Source organism: Achroia grisella, unplaced genomic scaffold (assembly GCF_030625045.1).
Source record: "Achroia grisella isolate CSIRO2021 unplaced genomic scaffold, CSIRO_AGI_Agris_v1 utg512, whole genome shotgun sequence".
Classification (NCBI taxonomy): Eukaryota; Metazoa; Arthropoda; class Insecta; order Lepidoptera; family Pyralidae; genus Achroia; species Achroia grisella.
The window spans coordinates 314,998-333,249 of NW_026712906.1; the positions used below are offsets into that span (position 1 = coordinate 314,998).

The window sequence follows — 18,252 nt, forward strand, 5'->3', positions numbered from 1 at the left end:
TTATTTCATGAAATAAATCTAGAATGCACCTCAGTCAATGTCCCTACCGGCTTTCAAGTTTGTAATTTAAACACAATCTTAATATATGGCATACATACCATTTTTTTGTTCTTTTTAAACTGTGCTGTCGCATTTTATATGTGACATCACAATTTAAATGAGACTACAAGACTAGTACACATTATAAACATCAACAATTATCTATGACTTTATTAGATCATAACAAAAAGAAACTTATTCATCCAGAATAAACAAAAAAGTCATTGTTATATTAAACTCTTGAAAAAAATATAAATAAATTTGTCTCTCATGCACACAATACTGTTTTGAACAGATATGGATTTCCTTAGCTAAAGGCATCAACTTACAATGGAAATTATTTAAAAGAAATCATGTGATAATCGTGTTTTCAGATTTTTTATAATTTCAGTTTAGTTTTGTCTTTAAATTAAACATCCATACAAAAATATGCAGTTTTTTATGGCTGGTCATGAAATAGTGTAAGCGCCTGCGTGAATGGAATATTCTCTGACGGGACGGGGTGAAAAAGAAATCAGGTTAGTAAGTCCGTCATGGCCACCAAGCTTTGAAAATACGGTAACTAGGAGGCCAGAGGCCCATTATAGAATTCTTGACTAGTACTATCTATCTATTAAGTTATACATGAACATTAATTTAATAGAATGTGATAGATAGGATATGTATAGAAGTTCAATTGGATGTATGTTATATTATATAATTTGTACAGATTTTAATGTTGAAATTTATGTTAGATTGTTTTTATGATTAAAATATTTTATAAATTATATACTAGTTGTATTCGAGTTGGTGTGATATTATTAATACACAAGGTTGAACATTTATAATATTAAGAAATTATTGTTTTGTTCATAACATATTCCAACCTATAATCTGCTTTTATAATTTATTACAAACCTAACAGCTGGCAATACAATATATAAAATTAACAGTAGAAACCCTAAATACCAGAGAAAACCTAAAGTACGATTATTAATTCCAGTCAGTAAAATGACAAGTGCAACTGTTACTGATACAAAAAAGGGTGACCCGTTACAATAGTGATGTTCGGCAATCAATAGACTTAGACATTTAGTCATGCTTTATTTTATTAGGTAACAAAACCTTTTTATTTTATTTTTAATATTTAATACATATCGTATTAAATAATACGATTTTAGAAATATGGACCTTACCAGCATATTAAAATTTCTCACTATAACATTATTACAAAAGCTGGGACAAAATGTAAAAAGACATTCAGAGAAATTAATACTAGATTTTTTATTTATATAAAGGCAAATTGATATTGCAAAAAAAAAATGTAATCTCGACTAACTTTTAATTGTAAAAACTTGATTCTACCACATCACTATTTATTTGGGACTAAAAACCTGCAACACTGGAAATGTCATTTTACTGACTGGAATTAATAATCTTACTTTAAATAATTTACCATACAATATATTTGTGGTAAGTTACATGTTCATAAAATAATAAAAAAAGTGTTCTAAGCACTGTGTCAACACAACACTTACATTTGACCACATTTCATTGCAAAATAGGATGAGAGATTAATGGATTGAAATAATATAACTTAAACTTAACACAGAGAAATTAAAATATATATTAAGAAATTTGCCATTGCAAGTTTAGTTTGCTATTTTGACATATATAATAATAATGATTATAAAAGCGGTCAAACAATTTCTTGTAATATTTTTTTTACTTTGTATACATTATAGTATAGCCTATAATACCATAGATAATATGCAATGGAGAGACTCACGTAATCAAATATAATTTAAAAAGCTATACTTAAGCTAAAAGAAATGCAGAATAGACTGTAATACTTCTAACTGTAACTTAATCACGGTGCAGTGACCATAATTAAACTATCAATCATTAACTCCTTATAAAGCATGCTACTGCTTTTCAATGACTAATGTGACATTCAATGTCAAAGATACACAAAAATCATTTTCGCCTGTATTAATACATCGTACACTATAGGTACTATAAAACTCTATGATAAAATATCACATTATTTGGAAATTATTCCGATGGCGGGTCAATCTCTATCGAGTAAGCAGAGAACCGCTATGCTGGCACGTTGGCGGGTGTGAGAGCATTGTACGCTCTATAGCAATTCACGTCATTCATAAGCCGTTGGATGTTCTGCGTGAAAGTTGGTAAATCCTGAATATTAAAGAACAAAATTAATATCATTAAATACTTGAACATATTATTATAACCATTAATAACTAATGTTTTATGTAAATGACATATTGGTCAAATAGTAAGTATGCATGCAATTAATTTCTAACCAATTTATAATATTACAATATATTATATTGAGGTACTTAAAAATATATTTGATGCACTATTTGTATATACTTTTTTACAAATTATACTGCCCTCAGATAATAAATGTTATAAAAATTCCATTATCTAGATGGAAGATTAAGGTTTAGTTTATTTAAGATTTTTTATTTCATTTAAAATTTAAATATTAGACTTAGATAAGAGGACTGTAATTTTAGAAATTACTGTAAATAGCGCGAACGATAACTATATGTCTAATTAATATATATTGCTAGTTTTATGACTTACATAGAATCGAATAGAAAATCCATTATACATATAAATTTAATTTAAGCATTTTTGAATAGTCATAGTTACTTCAAGTTATCCAAAACGTACATATAATGGAAATCATGCATACCGTATCGGGTGGAAAATTGGAGAGCTCCTCTATATGCTGCGGCGAGAGACCAGGTAGGGTGTTGAGGAAATGTGGCAGGAAGGCCTGTCGGAAAGTGGTGAAGTCGACGGACGCCATCGCGTGCAGCGCGCCCATCACCTCCTCGCGCAGCAGCGCTCGAGACCCGCCCTCCACCAGCGTCGCCAGCAGCACCGACAGGAACTGTGCCAGGAACTCCGTACGGAATATCACCTGCACATGACATAAGCATCATGTAGCCATAAACAAGTACTTTTAATTTGTCGACTATAGTTGTTTCAAATTCAGTTATGTTGTCAAATGATGACTTCCAGAGTAATATTCACAAGTTAATTATAGGTAGCAGCATATCCTGGTCCATTAGAGAAGTAGTCAGGTTTTAGTAAACAGTCATTCAATTTAATATAAAATCAATGAAGATCAATACATACTCTTAAAATATATATAAAAGACACAGATATAAAATCCATAAGTGTACATGGCACTCCATAAGCTTCATATAATAATGTGATTTTTCATATGATTAACCGAGCAGACCATTTAGGGTCAAATCATGAAATATGTAGTAAGTCCTAAACCTAAATATGGGCATTGATATGTACCTTGTGGTAGAGTTTCCATTTGTGGTTGAGCACGTGCAACGTGTCCATGTTGATCCGCAGCAGGTCGAGGTCGGGCTGCAGCAGCGCGCGGCCCAGTGCCGCCAGCGCATCCCGAAGCTCGCCCGACCGCCGTGCACTCTCCTCGCCCTCGCACTTGTGCACGAAGAAATACCGCCACCGGTGGATCAGCACGCTGCTGACACACAATATTATACGTCCCTACATCCATTTCAAGATTTTCTATGCCTATCTACGCGCTACGAACTAGATTCAATCAATTAGAATGGTTAATTACGAAGACTTCTATGGAATGTTATACTAGACAGTATATACTAATACCACAATAGAATAATACAGTTGTTCGATGATGGGAGCGTGGCAGCGCGTGCTGGTGCAGCAGTTAGTACACGGGTGTCACCTGGCCAGCAGGCGGTGTGCGGCGCGTGCGAGGTCGGGCGCGTTGTCGTGCGCGCGTGGCAGCGCGTGCTGGTGCAGCAGTTAGTACACGGGTGTCACCTGGCCAGCAGGCGGTGTGCGGCGCGTGCGAGGTCGGGCGCGTTGTCGTGCGCGCGTGGCAGCGCGTGCTGGTGCAGCAGTTAGTACACGGGTGTCACCTGGCCAGCAGGCGGTGTGCGGCGCGTGCGAGGTCGGGCGCGTTGTCGTGCGCGCGTGGCAGAGCGCGTGCTGGTGCAGCAGTTAGTACACGGGTGTCACCTGGCCAGCAGGCGGTGTGCGGCGCGTGCGAGGTCGGGCGCGTTGTCGTGCGCGCGTGGCAGCGCGTGCTGGTGCAGCAGTTAGTACACGGGTGTCACCTGGCCAGCAGGCGGTGTGCGGCGCGTGCGAGGTCGGGCGCGTTGTCGTGCGCGCGTGGCAGCGCGTGCTGGTGCAGCAGTTAGTACACGGGTGTCACCTGGCCAGCAGGCGGTGTGCGGCGCGTGCGAGGTCGGGCGCGTTGTCGTGCGCGCGTGGCAGCGCGTGCTGGTGCAGCAGTTAGTACACGGGTGTCACCTGGCCAGCAGGCGGTGTGCGGCGCGTGCGAGGTCGGGCGCGTTGTCGTGCGCGCGTGGCAGCGCGTGCTGGTGCAGCAGTTAGTACACGGGTGTCACCTGGCCAGCAGGCGGTGTGCGGCGCGTGCGAGGTCGGGCGCGTTGTTGTGCGCGCGTGGCAGCGCGTGCTGGTGCAGCAGTTAGTACACGGGTGTCACCTGGCCAGCAGGCGGTGTGCGGCGCGTGCGAGGTCGGGCGCGTTGTCGTGCGCGCGTGGCAGCGCGTGCTGGTGCAGCAGTTAGTACACGGGTGTCACCTGGCCAGCAGGCGGTGTGCGGCGCGTGCGAGGTCGGGCGCGTTGTCGTGCGCGCGTGGCAGCGCGTGCTGGTGCAGCAGTTAGTACACGGGTGTCACCTGGCCAGCAGGCGGTGTGCGGCGCGTGCGAGGTCGGGCGCGTTGTCGTGCGCGCGTGGCAGCGCGTGCTGGTGCAGCAGTTAGTACACGGGTGTCACCTGGCCAGCAGGCGGTGTGCGGCGCGTGCGAGGTCGGGCGCGTTGTCGTGCGCGCGTGGCAGCGCGTGCTGGTGCAGCAGTTAGTACACGGGTGTCACCTGGCCAGCAGGCGGTGTGCGGCGCGTGCGAGGTCGGGCGCGTTGTCGTGCGCGCGTGGCAGCGCGTGCTGGTGCAGCAGTTAGTACACGGGTGTCACCTGGCCAGCAGGCGGTGTGCGGCGCGTGCGAGGTCGGGCGCGTTGTCGTGCGCGCGTGGCAGCGCGTGCTGGTGCAGCAGTTAGTACACGGGTGTCACCTGGCCAGCAGGCGGTGTGCGGCGCGTGCGAGGTCGGGCGCGTTGTCGTGCGCGCGTGGCAGCGCGTGCTGGTGCAGCAGTTAGTACACGGGTGTCACCTGGCCAGCAGGCGGTGTGCGGCGCGTGCGAGGTCGGGCGCGTTGTCGTGCGCGCGTGGCAGCGCGTGCTGGTGCAGCAGCGCGAGCACGGCGCGCACGCGCACGCCGCCGCCTCCAGCCTCCACTCCGAGCCGCACACACTCCACCAGCCGCTCCAGACTGTTGTCACCGCCGCCCCTGGTACAATAAACATTACAAGACATTATAATGTTTCTACTGCGACACGTGTGTTTGTAATAGTACAATTGCTAGGACACTTATCAAAAAAACCGAGTGCTGTACCTAAGTATTCGACTTGTCGAATTCAAAATAAAAACTTAGTCTACTAATATTTAAACGCATAATGCAGTAAAAAATAATATAACACAAAAATGAGATATACCTTTGTGCTACTTCAAGAAACACATCAATAGCTGTGTAGGTGAAATTGCCCAACTGTGGTAAAAGTGCCGTAAACAATGCTAGGAAGAACTCCGTGATTTCAGGCTCGGCGGCAGCGTATGTCGGTTCGCACAACATACGTAGAGAAGTCTCTGCCGCACCCTGTATGCCTTCAGCGATTATCTGTTACATTACAATTAAATTCAATAATTACTTACACTTTTTACAAATAAATTTAATTTGATTACAAAAATTATTAGCAATTTGTATTTATAATCAATTCAGTCAGAAGACTGACTAATGGTTTATGCTGGCAAGGCATCTACCCTGCCAGCATAATAAGCTAATGGGTTTGTTAGTCCGCATTTCCAGATGTCGATATGTACGTACATATACCGCGTGCGTAGCGTACCTTCTTTGCGGGCGTGGAGGCGTGTGCGAAGGAGTGCAGCAGCGTGGTGAGCGGCGGCAGCGTGGCGGCGGGCCCGGCCGTCGGCAGCGGCGCCGTCCACGCCGACAGCAGCGCGCGCGCCGCCTCGCCCCCCGCCGACCCCGCACCGCCCGCACACCCCGCCGCCCCCGACGACGTCCCGCCCCCGGCCCCGCCCGCGCCCCGGGACAGCGTCAGCGACAGCAGCGCTTCGCGGATCACCGCCGCAGTCTACGGACATTTTTTTACGGCCTCGGTGATCTCGAAGTTTTACACACGGCTTTATGTCTTACGGTCGTGGGTGGATGGGCGATTCCTCGCACGTTATAAACTTTTGTATTGACGAGTATGATCGCATTGGTCTGGGTGTTTTCTATGTATATTATGTATGTATTTACAAAAAAAAGGTGTGTATTTATATCAGTAGTCTAGTACCCATAACACAAGCTCAATTTAACTTGGAACTAGATGGCCAGCTACCTAGGCTTGCTTTATTGACCAATAAATTATGATCTTCGAATAGTATCTATTTAGAAGACAGAACATAGATAATACTTATCTTTATACCGGTCAGTCAATATGATATGATATGTGTGTGTTCATAATATAAATACATTTCATATTAATTTAGTAAATAATTGTGTTTATTATTTTCCTAAAAGAATAATGTAATTTGTATGTTTAATGATAAACCACAAGAATCTCTGCGCTTCCTGGACTACGAGTAAATATAATTTTTAGAAATACTTACCTTTGGCTCCAAATAATTTAAAGTACGTTGCGCGTGAGTATATAAATCACCCACTAGAGATATAGGGTCGTGAATAAATTTGATGTTCTTCGATAAACTCAACAGTAGATGGGCTGCCGCGTGGGATAACAGTGGTGGTTCCTGTAAAATAAATATAGGCATCCTTTATAATACGTTATATTCCCAAATATTACTTTTTATTGATAATTTAAATTAAATTAATTCCAAATAACACGAATTTCAAATACACACTTGTATTTCCTGAGGCATCAGGAACGGTACGGCCGACGCGAAGATTCCTTCCATTGTACGAACGGGCACACCACACTCGCTTGCATAACAACACCATGCTCCCATGCATGCAAACATCTCTGCGTGACTGCAAATTGTTCATTAAATTTGTAACAATATTTATCATAAACAATAACGGTACATATATTTGGAGAGACGGTGTTTATTTTTATAATTTACTTTACTTTTAAATAGACTTAAACAATTCAGAATACATATCGAAATCGACATTTCCTTAGTGCAGTCAGCCGATAGGCCTATTATGCACTATTTTATTCAATTATATGTAATTTTGTTTCTTTTGCCTATATACATGAACAGCACAACGGACATCAAGAAACCATTCAACGGACACCATTCCTCAGAACTAACATATCATACCCCCGAACCTTATAATTACACTGTTTCATATCACACTTCAACAAAAACACTTACAAACCAAACATAGGCGGCTATAATACCGCCAATGTGCTTAGGTAACCAGTCGACATTTATACTGTACTATGACTACTAGTATTCGATATAATAAAAGTATAGTATAGGTTTAGTCGTCATTTGAGTCCGAATTAAAGTACAATAATAAGTACACGTTCGTGTTAATAATATATCGTTAGATTACTCCTATAGTTTCACGGCAATCCTGTTAGGAGGGGAGTACTCAAACGATGGTAATGGTGCAATAATAGGTAGTACAAAACGTAAGGGTACTGACACTTGTATGTTGGCGCGTGCGTGCGCGTAGGTGCAGGCGGCGCGGTGCGGGCGCGTGAGTGCGGCGCCGGCCAGCGCCGCCGCCGCGCGCTCCACCAGCGCCCCGCCCGCCGCCGCCGCGCCCCCCGCGCCGCCCCCCGCACCGCCCCGCCGCTGACGATCCACCTCTACGCACGCGACACATACACAACATTCATAATAGACCTTGTATTGATGGGACCACTACGAGCTCTAGGTTCGACTACGAAATTAACTACTTGTTGCACAAAATTATATATATTTTTTTACTGACAGAACAGACAAAGCTGCTGTCCATTTATTAAGATTACATAAAAATCAGTCATAGACGCGCAATATTAACCTTAATATATTTAAAACTAAAAGTATACGTCAGAAAATTTGGTAAGACTACTTTTAGGTATTGAAAATTATATAAGATCATTTAGAATGTAGAGTCGTAAGCGGCGTACATGTACGATATTAGAATGGGTACCTGCAAGGAGGGCGGGTGCGAGTCGTCCGAGCAGACGCGTGAGCGTGGCGAGGTCGAGCAAGGCGGCCAGCAGGCGCTCCGCCTCCGGCGACGTGGTCGCCGTCGGCCGCCCCGCCGCCCGCGCGTGCACGTCCGCCAGGCACTGCCACTGCTCCGTCTGCACCACACACGCACTACTCTGTACACCCCGGACGTGCGACCACGGGCGACACCGCCGCCCGCGCGTGCACGTCCGCCAGGCACTGCCACTGCTCCGTCTGCACCACACACGCACTACTCTGTACACCCCGGACGTGCGACCACGGGCGACACCGCCGCCCGCGCGTGCACGTCCGCCAGGCACTGCCACTGCTCCGTCTGCACCACACACGCACTACTCTGTACACCCCGGACGTGCGACCACGGGCGACACCGCCGCCCGCGCGTGCACGTCCGCCAGGCACTGCCACTGCTCCGTCTGCACCACACACGCACTACTCTGTACACCCCGGACGGACACTACTTTTTACACACAATCCAGCTAAACATCAATTCACGCCAGTCACAGAAGTATGTACAAAAAAACGTTTAGAATCATTTGCGGTATGATTCTAAACGTTTATCACACTCTTCATGTCTATTACCATATTATCAAATTCACAGGTGGAAGAGAAGCGAGAATACTTGTAGTAGGTTTATTGGCCCCATGCACTGCACCCCACGAGTATAAAAATACTTACATAAAGAATGGAGTCCGCGCCATGTATATATAAATTTAGATAACAGTAATTAAAATTTGCACATGATACTTACCACGGAAGTAAAAAAATCCAGCGGCGCTAGTTCGGCCACTCGAGCGATGCATTCGATGCAATGTTTGAGAAATGTATGCCATTCAGTTTCGCCCTATAAATTTTAGTAATTTTTTAAATTGAGATGTCTACGGGCCGATTTATTGATGATGAAACGTCAAAGATAGATAAAAAATAATGGCCATTTCTCTAAATATAGGATTTTCATTTGTCGATAATTAATGCAATATCATATTGCATATCATAATCCTAGTATACATAATTACTAACATATAATATTTCCATTATTTGTCCATGTCAAACTTGGTTACATTAGTGCGATTGCTCCTTCCTAATGTGAGGTCACATGTTTTGCAATTTTACACTTAGTAATAATGCATAAACATACTAAAAAAACAATTTAAACCTGTTTATAGTTTATACAGACGAAGTTATAAATATTTTATATTTGCGGTTAATAATTAATTTCCTGTTGTAATACTATATTATATTTTTAATTTTGACCTACAAATGTAGGTCCCTCTACTCACACATTTGTGACACAATGTCCCAGCCCCTCAAAAGTGTAACGTAACCTTTCTCCGTTATTTAGCTTCTTTGTATGTGACCTATGTTGACTGACTCATATTTAATAACATATTTTGAATTTTCATCCTAATTTCTCTATTTGTGTGAAAAAAGTTTGACACAAATATTCATATTTGCGTGAAACTTTAACACACAAAAGCGAAAAACAGATAGTTTTTGCCTGCTACATAAAGACATAAAGATTCATACTGAATGAAAGAGAAAATTCATACTGACGTCATCATCGCACACGTTGTTGTCTAAATGCTGAAGCTGCGCTTTGTTGTGTTGGAATTGTATTTTATTGAGTATACCATTTACTAGGGCCTGGAGAGCTTCCCAATACCTAGAAGTAAAAAAAATTGTATTAATAAAATGACATATGTTGGTATTCTTATTTAATGTATTTCAAAATTAGAGGTTAATTAAATTTGAATGAAGCAGTTACATGAAACAATGAATATAATATCAAATAATAATGTACAATTACAATGTTTGTCTTTTATTAACAAAAAAAATAACAATTTCGTATATTATTATAGATAAAATAATTTTTATCAATTATAAAGATAAGCGTCAATCAATGGTCATCATAGATGGACTTTGTCTGATGACAATTTTGATGCTTCTTCTAAAACAAGTGACTTATTAATTAACTTACTTGACTGTGTCTTCAGGCTTGAGTATGTCAATTAACTGTATCCATACATCTAAACAATTAACAAATATTGCACATGTGGGTACCTAGAACAAGACAGTATTAAAATATTACAATAAATACAAAAATTTAATATCTAATATAAAATCCTTTGCATTTAAGAGAAATTATTTAATTTTCTTTGTTTGATTTCCTTGTTCGCTTTTTTTTTTGTCTTAATGATTTGTATTGTATTTAATATTTCTATTTATATGTTATAATAATTTATATGCTGCTGTGAGCATCGTCATTGTTGTGTTGTGATGTGTGATAGTAATAAATATTATTCTAAATTTGACTATTTATATCATATAAACCAAACAACTTAAGGCTTACCTGGAATGTATATTGGAATAGATAAGACAAAAATTCAATTGCATCAAATTCAGGCTCAGCTTCTAGTCTTTTGAAATGCAATGACACAAACAACTTTAGAAATTCTGCCAACTTGGTAAGATAGCTATAACAAAAAAAAGTAAGAAGTTAAAAAAAATTCACCCGTACAAAAAAAACTGCACTTAAAATGTAGCCCGAGTGAGTGAGTAATCAAGTGGGGATGCACTCGTGTTGCGTGAGTGAGTGTACGAGTGGAGACGCACTCTTGGTGCGTGAATGTGTGTACAAGAGGGCACGTACTCATGGTTGGCACGCAGCACCGGCGGGACCGGCTGGCGCTGGTCGTGGTGCGTGAGGTGACGCAGCAGACGCAGCGCGCAGTGGTGCAGGCGCAGCGCGGTGGCGGCCGACGACGGCGGCGCGTACCGCCGATACAGCAGCTCGCACACGCCGCCCAGCCCCGCCACGCCCGCCTCCGTGCTCTGTGGACGCAATCAGTATATACGATCCGATTATGAAAGACCAGCATTATTGAATTGCACAATAATTAATGCGGTATATTTAAAGAAATACACGCAGACGGCCTCGGTCTAGAACCGTAATGGCTCACAAGGAAAGAAAACAGTAAATAAGCAGATATATAATATCTAAAATAATAAATTAAATACCAATAGATATACCTAATGCAATTCGCGAATGTAAGTCATAGTGAAGAATACAAATGTTTTCAAATATTTATTGTGTAGAAATAACATCCGAGACAATGGAAAGTGAAGCAATACATCAAATGGTGCACTTCCACAAACTATTAATGATTAAATATACTGCTAACACATTCTACAGTCTGACAATGTTAAAGTGGATAAGAATTTATTGCATCAACCAGCAGAACTGGGTACATATTTCAAATTAAATTAAATACAGATTAGTATTTTAAGACCACTATTTTCCTGTGTCTTGCTTATAATTAATAAGCATGACATGACATATGACTCTCTGTGGTCTCTCTCACACACGCAAACACATACTTTTATATATTGTTCCGCCTTTGTGCTTGAAAAAGAAGTATAGATTTGGTTATATATAAAAAAATTGACGTTCATAAGCAGCTAAAATGACGTACATGAATAAATTATTTTTGTATTTGAATTTATTATACCTGTGATTGTGTAGCAATACTACCCCAGTAAAAAACAGTAGTAACAAGACACGGGGGCACGTGGGATGACAGTGGTAGCCACGAAAACAAATGTTGTAGTGTTGTTAAACACTTTACTATTATTTCATTTGTGAGAGATCTAAAAACATAAAATAACAACATGTTAAGATTGTCGGCATTTCATGAAATTTTGATAACATATTTCTGTTTGAAAATACTAGTACCCTTTTAAAGAATTTAATTGACATAACAATTTTACAGCCTAATTGATTTACCCACATTAGGGCAGAATAGATTTCACAAATTCAGGTCCAATAATAAAATTCAACTTACTTATCAGTGGTGTGAGTATCACAAGCATTTGCTAACAAATCTGGAAGTGCAGATGACTGTGGTATACCACTTGTTGGTGATGGTGGTGGATTAGATTGGCCTTCTTGAGTATTCTTTTCTAAGATGCCTAAAAAAGTAACATAAGTTATGATTTTGTTTTCAAACTACTAGAGAATGTAGGTTTTCTAGTTATACCAAAAAGTTACTATTAAGATCAATCTATCACATGAATAAATTTCACACACTACTACCAAATTATAAATTGGTTGTAGTTTCTGAAATATATCAGGGAACAGAATAATAGATGCAAGAACAAAGGGTTATATTTTACAATATTATCAATGCTAATAACTTGAAGTCTATAATCTCGGATGGTGAAAATTGAGAAACTACCAATCTAGTGTGTAAAATAAACCATCATGGCAGGTGGAGTAAATCTAGCAACTGCACCATCTCTCAAATTAATTCAGTTTATTACCAGTATTATCCATCAACAAACAATTAACCAGCAAAATAAATTAACACACTAAATATTATTACAATTTCAATAATTCTTTTCTATTAGGTATTGTGTTAAAGTAGAGTCATAGAGAATTTGAAAACAACCTCTAAGTGAAAAAAAGATAGGGAATTATAAACAACCCCCAATTTGCACTTAATATATTATATTTATATATTTTTCTTTCAAATTTCATTAAAATACCTACAAAAACTAATCTAGACTGGACAATATGCATTGTCAGTGCCAAGTTTAATAGTAGTAATTTAGTATCTCTAACCACTAAGTGCAGCCAACATCTGTGGCATCCCTTTAAGCATAAGCCTCTCAAGTTGTAGACGTCGTTGCGAGGGTAGCAGGACACCTGTGTCACGCGCGGCCCCCAACTCTTCACTCGCCGCTTGTGCCAGCACAAGTCCCAAGAGACAACGACGCCCATCACACTTTATGAGCTACATCAGATAATAATTATTAAGTTAAATTAGAAAGCAGACATTTTAATTATTATAAATTAATAGGGTTACACATTCTTGCCACTGTAAGGATATATTCTGTGTTTAAGTATTTATTTATTACTTTACAATTTACTGAAAATAAAATTTATTGAATAGAATAAAATTACCCACATCCTTAACCTAGTTAAAACAACAGTGTTTTACAAAATTTAATAACAATGTAGAGCATATCCAAAATATTACAAAATAAAATGCCATCTCCTATTATCTTACTATTTTTCGTTTATACAATAAAACGAAAAATTAAGGGTAAGTGTAGAAATTGTTAAGGGTTCTGATTAATGACACAGCCTCATGCATTTCATTCTAGTTCATGAAGAGTTAATCAAGAGTAAGATTATATGTCTCTATCACGGTCAAAACTCTTTAACTAGTCCAAAATACTTTAGACTGCATTTTAAACTATTTTTGACCTTTTAACCTAAGAGTTTTGTACACTTATTTTGACTCCAAAATCAATTGGGGGTTCACCTATTCTTTTCAGTTATATTTAGTTATTCATTCAGTCTGTTTTACATCTATAAATTTTAATGACATAAATGCCACACATAAGAAATTTATGACAAATGTACAACATAAATTTTGTCAACAAGTAAAAATATTTCATTTCATATTTTCAGGACATATTTTTTATATATAATCAGAAATGTTTAAGAGAAACTTACAGCTGTAAAGTTAGATTTATGTTCAGCCTTAAATCAAAGACAAGTAAACCCTAATATTTGAATGATTGGAGATTCTGCTAGAACATAGATGTCAACATTTCAATAGTATATTAAAAATTAATTGTTTTACATACTTCCACTATATTACTAAAGAAGTCAGGATAGTGTTCAGGCCAGTCATATCTCGCTATTGACACCATAAGTGCACAGAGTTTGTTTCTGACAAAGTACAGCATTACTTCATGTTTGGTCATTATCTCATTCCATAGCGTTAACCTTATTTCTGTCTTTTCATTGTCTGTTAAGCTGATCCATTGTTTATTTATAACATTCTGAAAACAGTACATAAAGTTTTAGTAAATGTTATAACAGTTTAAAAATTTCTAATTTATGTACTTGCCTCTAGTGTTGTTAATGTAAACATCAGAACATACTGATTCTGTGATTTTTGTAAAAACACCAAACAATGTTTCCAAGAATCTCTGCGGTTAGAAAAGTTTTCCAACATGCCTTCTATTTCTCTCTTCCTGTAATTGTTTGTTGTTGGCGCAAAAAACTCGGACATTAGAACCTCTAAAGAGGCTAGAGCCTCATTTATTTCTATTTCATTCTGTAATATATGTAATAAAAAAACATGTTAACAGTAATATTTTAAAATGAATATTAATAAATTTGAAAGGTTATTATTTATCTCACCATGGTATTCAAAAAATTTGGAAACAAACTTTAAATATTTAAACCGATAATAAATTGGTTTCGTTTACTAAACGTAAAACCAAATATTAATAACGTTCGTGTGACAATAATGTCATAATTTTTATAATCGTGAAATTAATAGAATACTATATATGTATTTAAACTAAGATTTTATTACATAAAGGAACTTTCATGAATTTAAAAACTGTAATATAAATTAAACACGAATTTATGGGTAATAATACGAAAATGTAACATTAATTTAATCTTATAAACAAGAAAATAAATAATCTATGATCTGCTAGTGTATCTATTCTGTGTTCAATTGTTAATCAAAATGTCAGGTTCTGTCAGTGGCAGTGTCATGCATTGAGTATTGATTGAGGTATACTGATTAGTGAATTAGTGATACACTTTTTGTAAGTATCAGTCTGTCACTAACCATGACAACTTTTAATTTTTACATTTCGCGCCTATCCACTATAAAAAGTCACTGAAGTAAAGAAACAAAACAAAATATACATAACCGTAAGTTGTCAGTAAAATATATACATAAATAAATATAAGAAAAATCTATATATTAATTTTGATTATATTTGATAATGAATTTTGCATAGATTACTGATAATGTTATTTGTAATATATGAGGCGGCGTGCACATAGCAAGCGGTACAATTTATTATTGTAATTGTTGTTTTATATAGTAGTAAATGCTACTTTCTTATTATTAGTTTATATTGATATATATATATGCATTCACTAATGACTATTATAAATCTATAGTTTTGTTTAAGGTAAGTGGTTTGTTATATTATTGGAATGCAAGTTTGTGGAATATCATATTTACGTACACAGAATATATCGTATAGAATTATTGAAACTGCTATGGGACTAAACAAGATGTTATAAATTGGTACATTTAAATTTTATCTTTTACTTGACAATTTCTTTTATTTTTCAGATATTTTTGTTCAAGAATCGCTTTATCTTGGGAATGTATAGTAATAATTCCAATAATCAAGGCTTCATTGAGGAGACTGAAAAATCTAAGAATGGTATTTTAATTTTTTTAACTTCAATTAAATATTTAGAAGTATGAGATATTTGAGACTTGTAATGTTATTGTCAAACAACATTACTATTACTTTATAACCTTATTTATGTTCACTGCTGGGCAAAGCATTGATTATTTTGTGGTTCATTGTGCCTAATTGCTAATCAATGCTTTTTAATGACTAACTACTTATACAGTAATTCTGGTTGAAATATAATTGACAACTCTCTCAATATACAAAGCATCATGAACAGCAAGCAACATTTCATTGATTAAATAGAAAAATGTAATGTTTCAAAATTGGAAGTTATAATTGCCTCCTTTTATATAAGTGAATTAAATTAACCACACTGTCTTAATCATTATTTATTTATTTAAAACTTTATTGATTTTGTACAATAGGCGGGCTTAATGCTAATAGCATTCTCTACCAGCCATTATCTAAATATTTTTAAAATTATATATAATACTTCTGTGTAAATTTAAAACTTTAAAGTGAAAAATAATTTAATTAATATTTATATACTTTAAATGCTTGTCTACAAGAAAAGAGAAAAATGTACATTTTGAATACTGCCATTTTTCTGTTTAACCGACGATTTGTCAATACTTTATGTATAAATATATGTACATGCTTATTTTAGTTGCCAATTATGTATAAACTTGATGGACAGAGTCTTAACTTTTAATAATAACATTTCTGGTCCTAGTTATTGTAAATTCAGTTACTGAACTTTGCCATTCATATTCATATTTTTAATTGTAATGGCCAAGTTGTGGCTTATCTAATTTTAATGTAATTAGCAGTAAAAAAAGTATCTGCTATATTATATGAAATATGATATATCCATAGATGTGTTGGGTACTCATTTAATCATTGTTGATTCAAATATATCACAGTATCATACTTATTGTTTTTCAGTGCGAAGAGCAATAAAGGAAAAAATGAAAAGAGAGAGAGAAAATCCTAGTAACCCTAAAAGAACACGACCTAATAATAGAAGTGAATCCTCAGACACAAGGTAAAACTTATATGTAAACTATTGATTAACCATAAAGAGATATTGGGATCCAGACGTAATGAAGTGTAACCATTAGAAGTATTAAGTTTTCAGTACTGTTTGCCATATCATTTTTTTTTGTCAATCTTACTTCAATAGTACCTTTATACAAAATCATATCAATATTAATTTTAATCATGAATTTAAAAGTTTTGCAATTAGGCACACATTTACAACCCATCAATTTAAGACATTAGTTCAAACTCCTAGAGTTGATTACAGCTTTTGATTTTAGATATAGTTATTGGTATATTGTGACAACTCTATTCATATGAAGGGTTAATGAATACAAAAATGTGAGGACTGGTAATAAGGTGGGTAGACTTTTAGCATCATCACCATATAATGATGCTAAAAGTCTACCCACGTCAAAGATGAAGTAAATTACATCAGTATTATTTCTACTCAGTTGTTCATTACGCATCTACATTTTACTATTTGCACAGTTCGCCGTTCCAGGCCAAGTGCCATGGACAAATGTAATGTGATATTGAACTTTGTCTGGGAAGAAAATAGGAACTGTTATTTTTTTTTTAATGAATTATTTATATCTCTATCTCTGTTTATTTACAGTAAACCTCGAAGGAAGCTACTAGAACTAGAGACAGACACAAGTATTCTACAAAGACGTCAGAAGCAAATTGACTATGGTAAAAATACAGTTGGATATCATAATTATACACAACAAGTGCCTATGTAAGTCAATTGATCATAATTAGTATAATAAATTGCTTTTTACCTATTTTACTTTTAATAAAAAAAGCTTATTTAATGCATAATATGACTGTACTGTAGATTCTCATTGTCAACTTTAATTATATATATTATTTAATTACATATATATTCTGTGTATTCATCACCATTAAATATATTTATTACTACCAAAATGGGAGTAGAATATTTACTCCCATATTGGTAGTGAATCTATTGTAAAAAAGATATTAAAACATTCAGATGTATAAAGGATATTTTAAAACAGGATTTAATGTTTCGATCGTATTTTTAAAGTATTTCCAGTACAATGAAACAATAATAAACATTTACATTTTAGTGATGAGCGAACAAAAGACCATCCCAAGACACCGGACAAATTTACTAAGTACAGTCGGAGGTCATGGGATGCCTTAATTAAAATATGGAGGAAAAAATTACATGAATATGACACTACTGGTACAAATAAATCGGAACTGGATTCTGATGAAGATAATTGCCAGTAAAATATAAAAATTTGTATATTGTATATTGGAGACTGAATTGTAGTAATAAATATTTTATATCACAAAAGTTGTGTTAATAATTAATATCCCAGGTTTCATTCGTTTCGTTAACATATTTTAAAGAGCGAAAAATAAGTTATTTCAGTTATAAGTCGTATTTTAACAATATGTGAAATTATTATTTTTTATAGAAACAATAGATATTCCGTAAATACATTAAAAATATCTAACTGTATGAGTAATACACTTAGCGTCACTGATGAGTCATAATCAGTGTGAAAATTCGTTAAGACACCTATTGAAGACAAATATAATCCCGAATTCATACCTAACATTGTGATATAACCATTTG

At 37.1% G+C, this 18,252-nt stretch overlaps 2 protein-coding genes across 2 annotated transcripts; one reads left to right on the forward strand and one right to left on the reverse strand.

Moving 5' to 3' along the window:
- Positions 1–1,146: 1,146 nt before the first annotated feature.
- LOC131846732 (exportin-6-A) lies at positions 1,147–14,886 on the reverse strand. The gene is made up of 21 exons (XM_059196115.1): positions 14,569–14,886; positions 14,273–14,482; positions 14,007–14,204; positions 12,973–13,144; positions 12,194–12,320; positions 11,861–11,999; positions 11,002–11,183; positions 10,702–10,825; positions 10,330–10,412; positions 9,906–10,014; positions 9,103–9,195; positions 8,311–8,467; positions 7,819–7,984; positions 7,068–7,194; positions 6,816–6,956; positions 6,047–6,295; positions 5,636–5,817; positions 5,254–5,430; positions 3,364–3,556; positions 2,744–2,974; positions 1,147–2,217 (listed from the first exon to the last, which is right to left on the reverse strand). The coding sequence occupies exons 1-21, from the start codon at positions 14,569–14,571 to the stop codon at positions 2,119–2,121; spliced, it is 3,162 nt and encodes a 1,053-aa protein (XP_059052098.1). The 5' UTR covers positions 14,572–14,886; the 3' UTR covers positions 1,147–2,118.
- Positions 14,887–14,981: 95 nt separating this feature from the next.
- LOC131846731 (histone RNA hairpin-binding protein) lies at positions 14,982–17,957 on the forward strand. The gene is made up of 5 exons (XM_059196114.1): positions 14,982–15,096; positions 15,530–15,623; positions 16,545–16,644; positions 17,257–17,379; positions 17,735–17,957. The coding sequence occupies exons 2-5, from the start codon at positions 15,563–15,565 to the stop codon at positions 17,898–17,900; spliced, it is 450 nt and encodes a 149-aa protein (XP_059052097.1). The 5' UTR covers positions 14,982–15,096; positions 15,530–15,562; the 3' UTR covers positions 17,901–17,957.
- Positions 17,958–18,252: the final 295 nt, after the last annotated feature.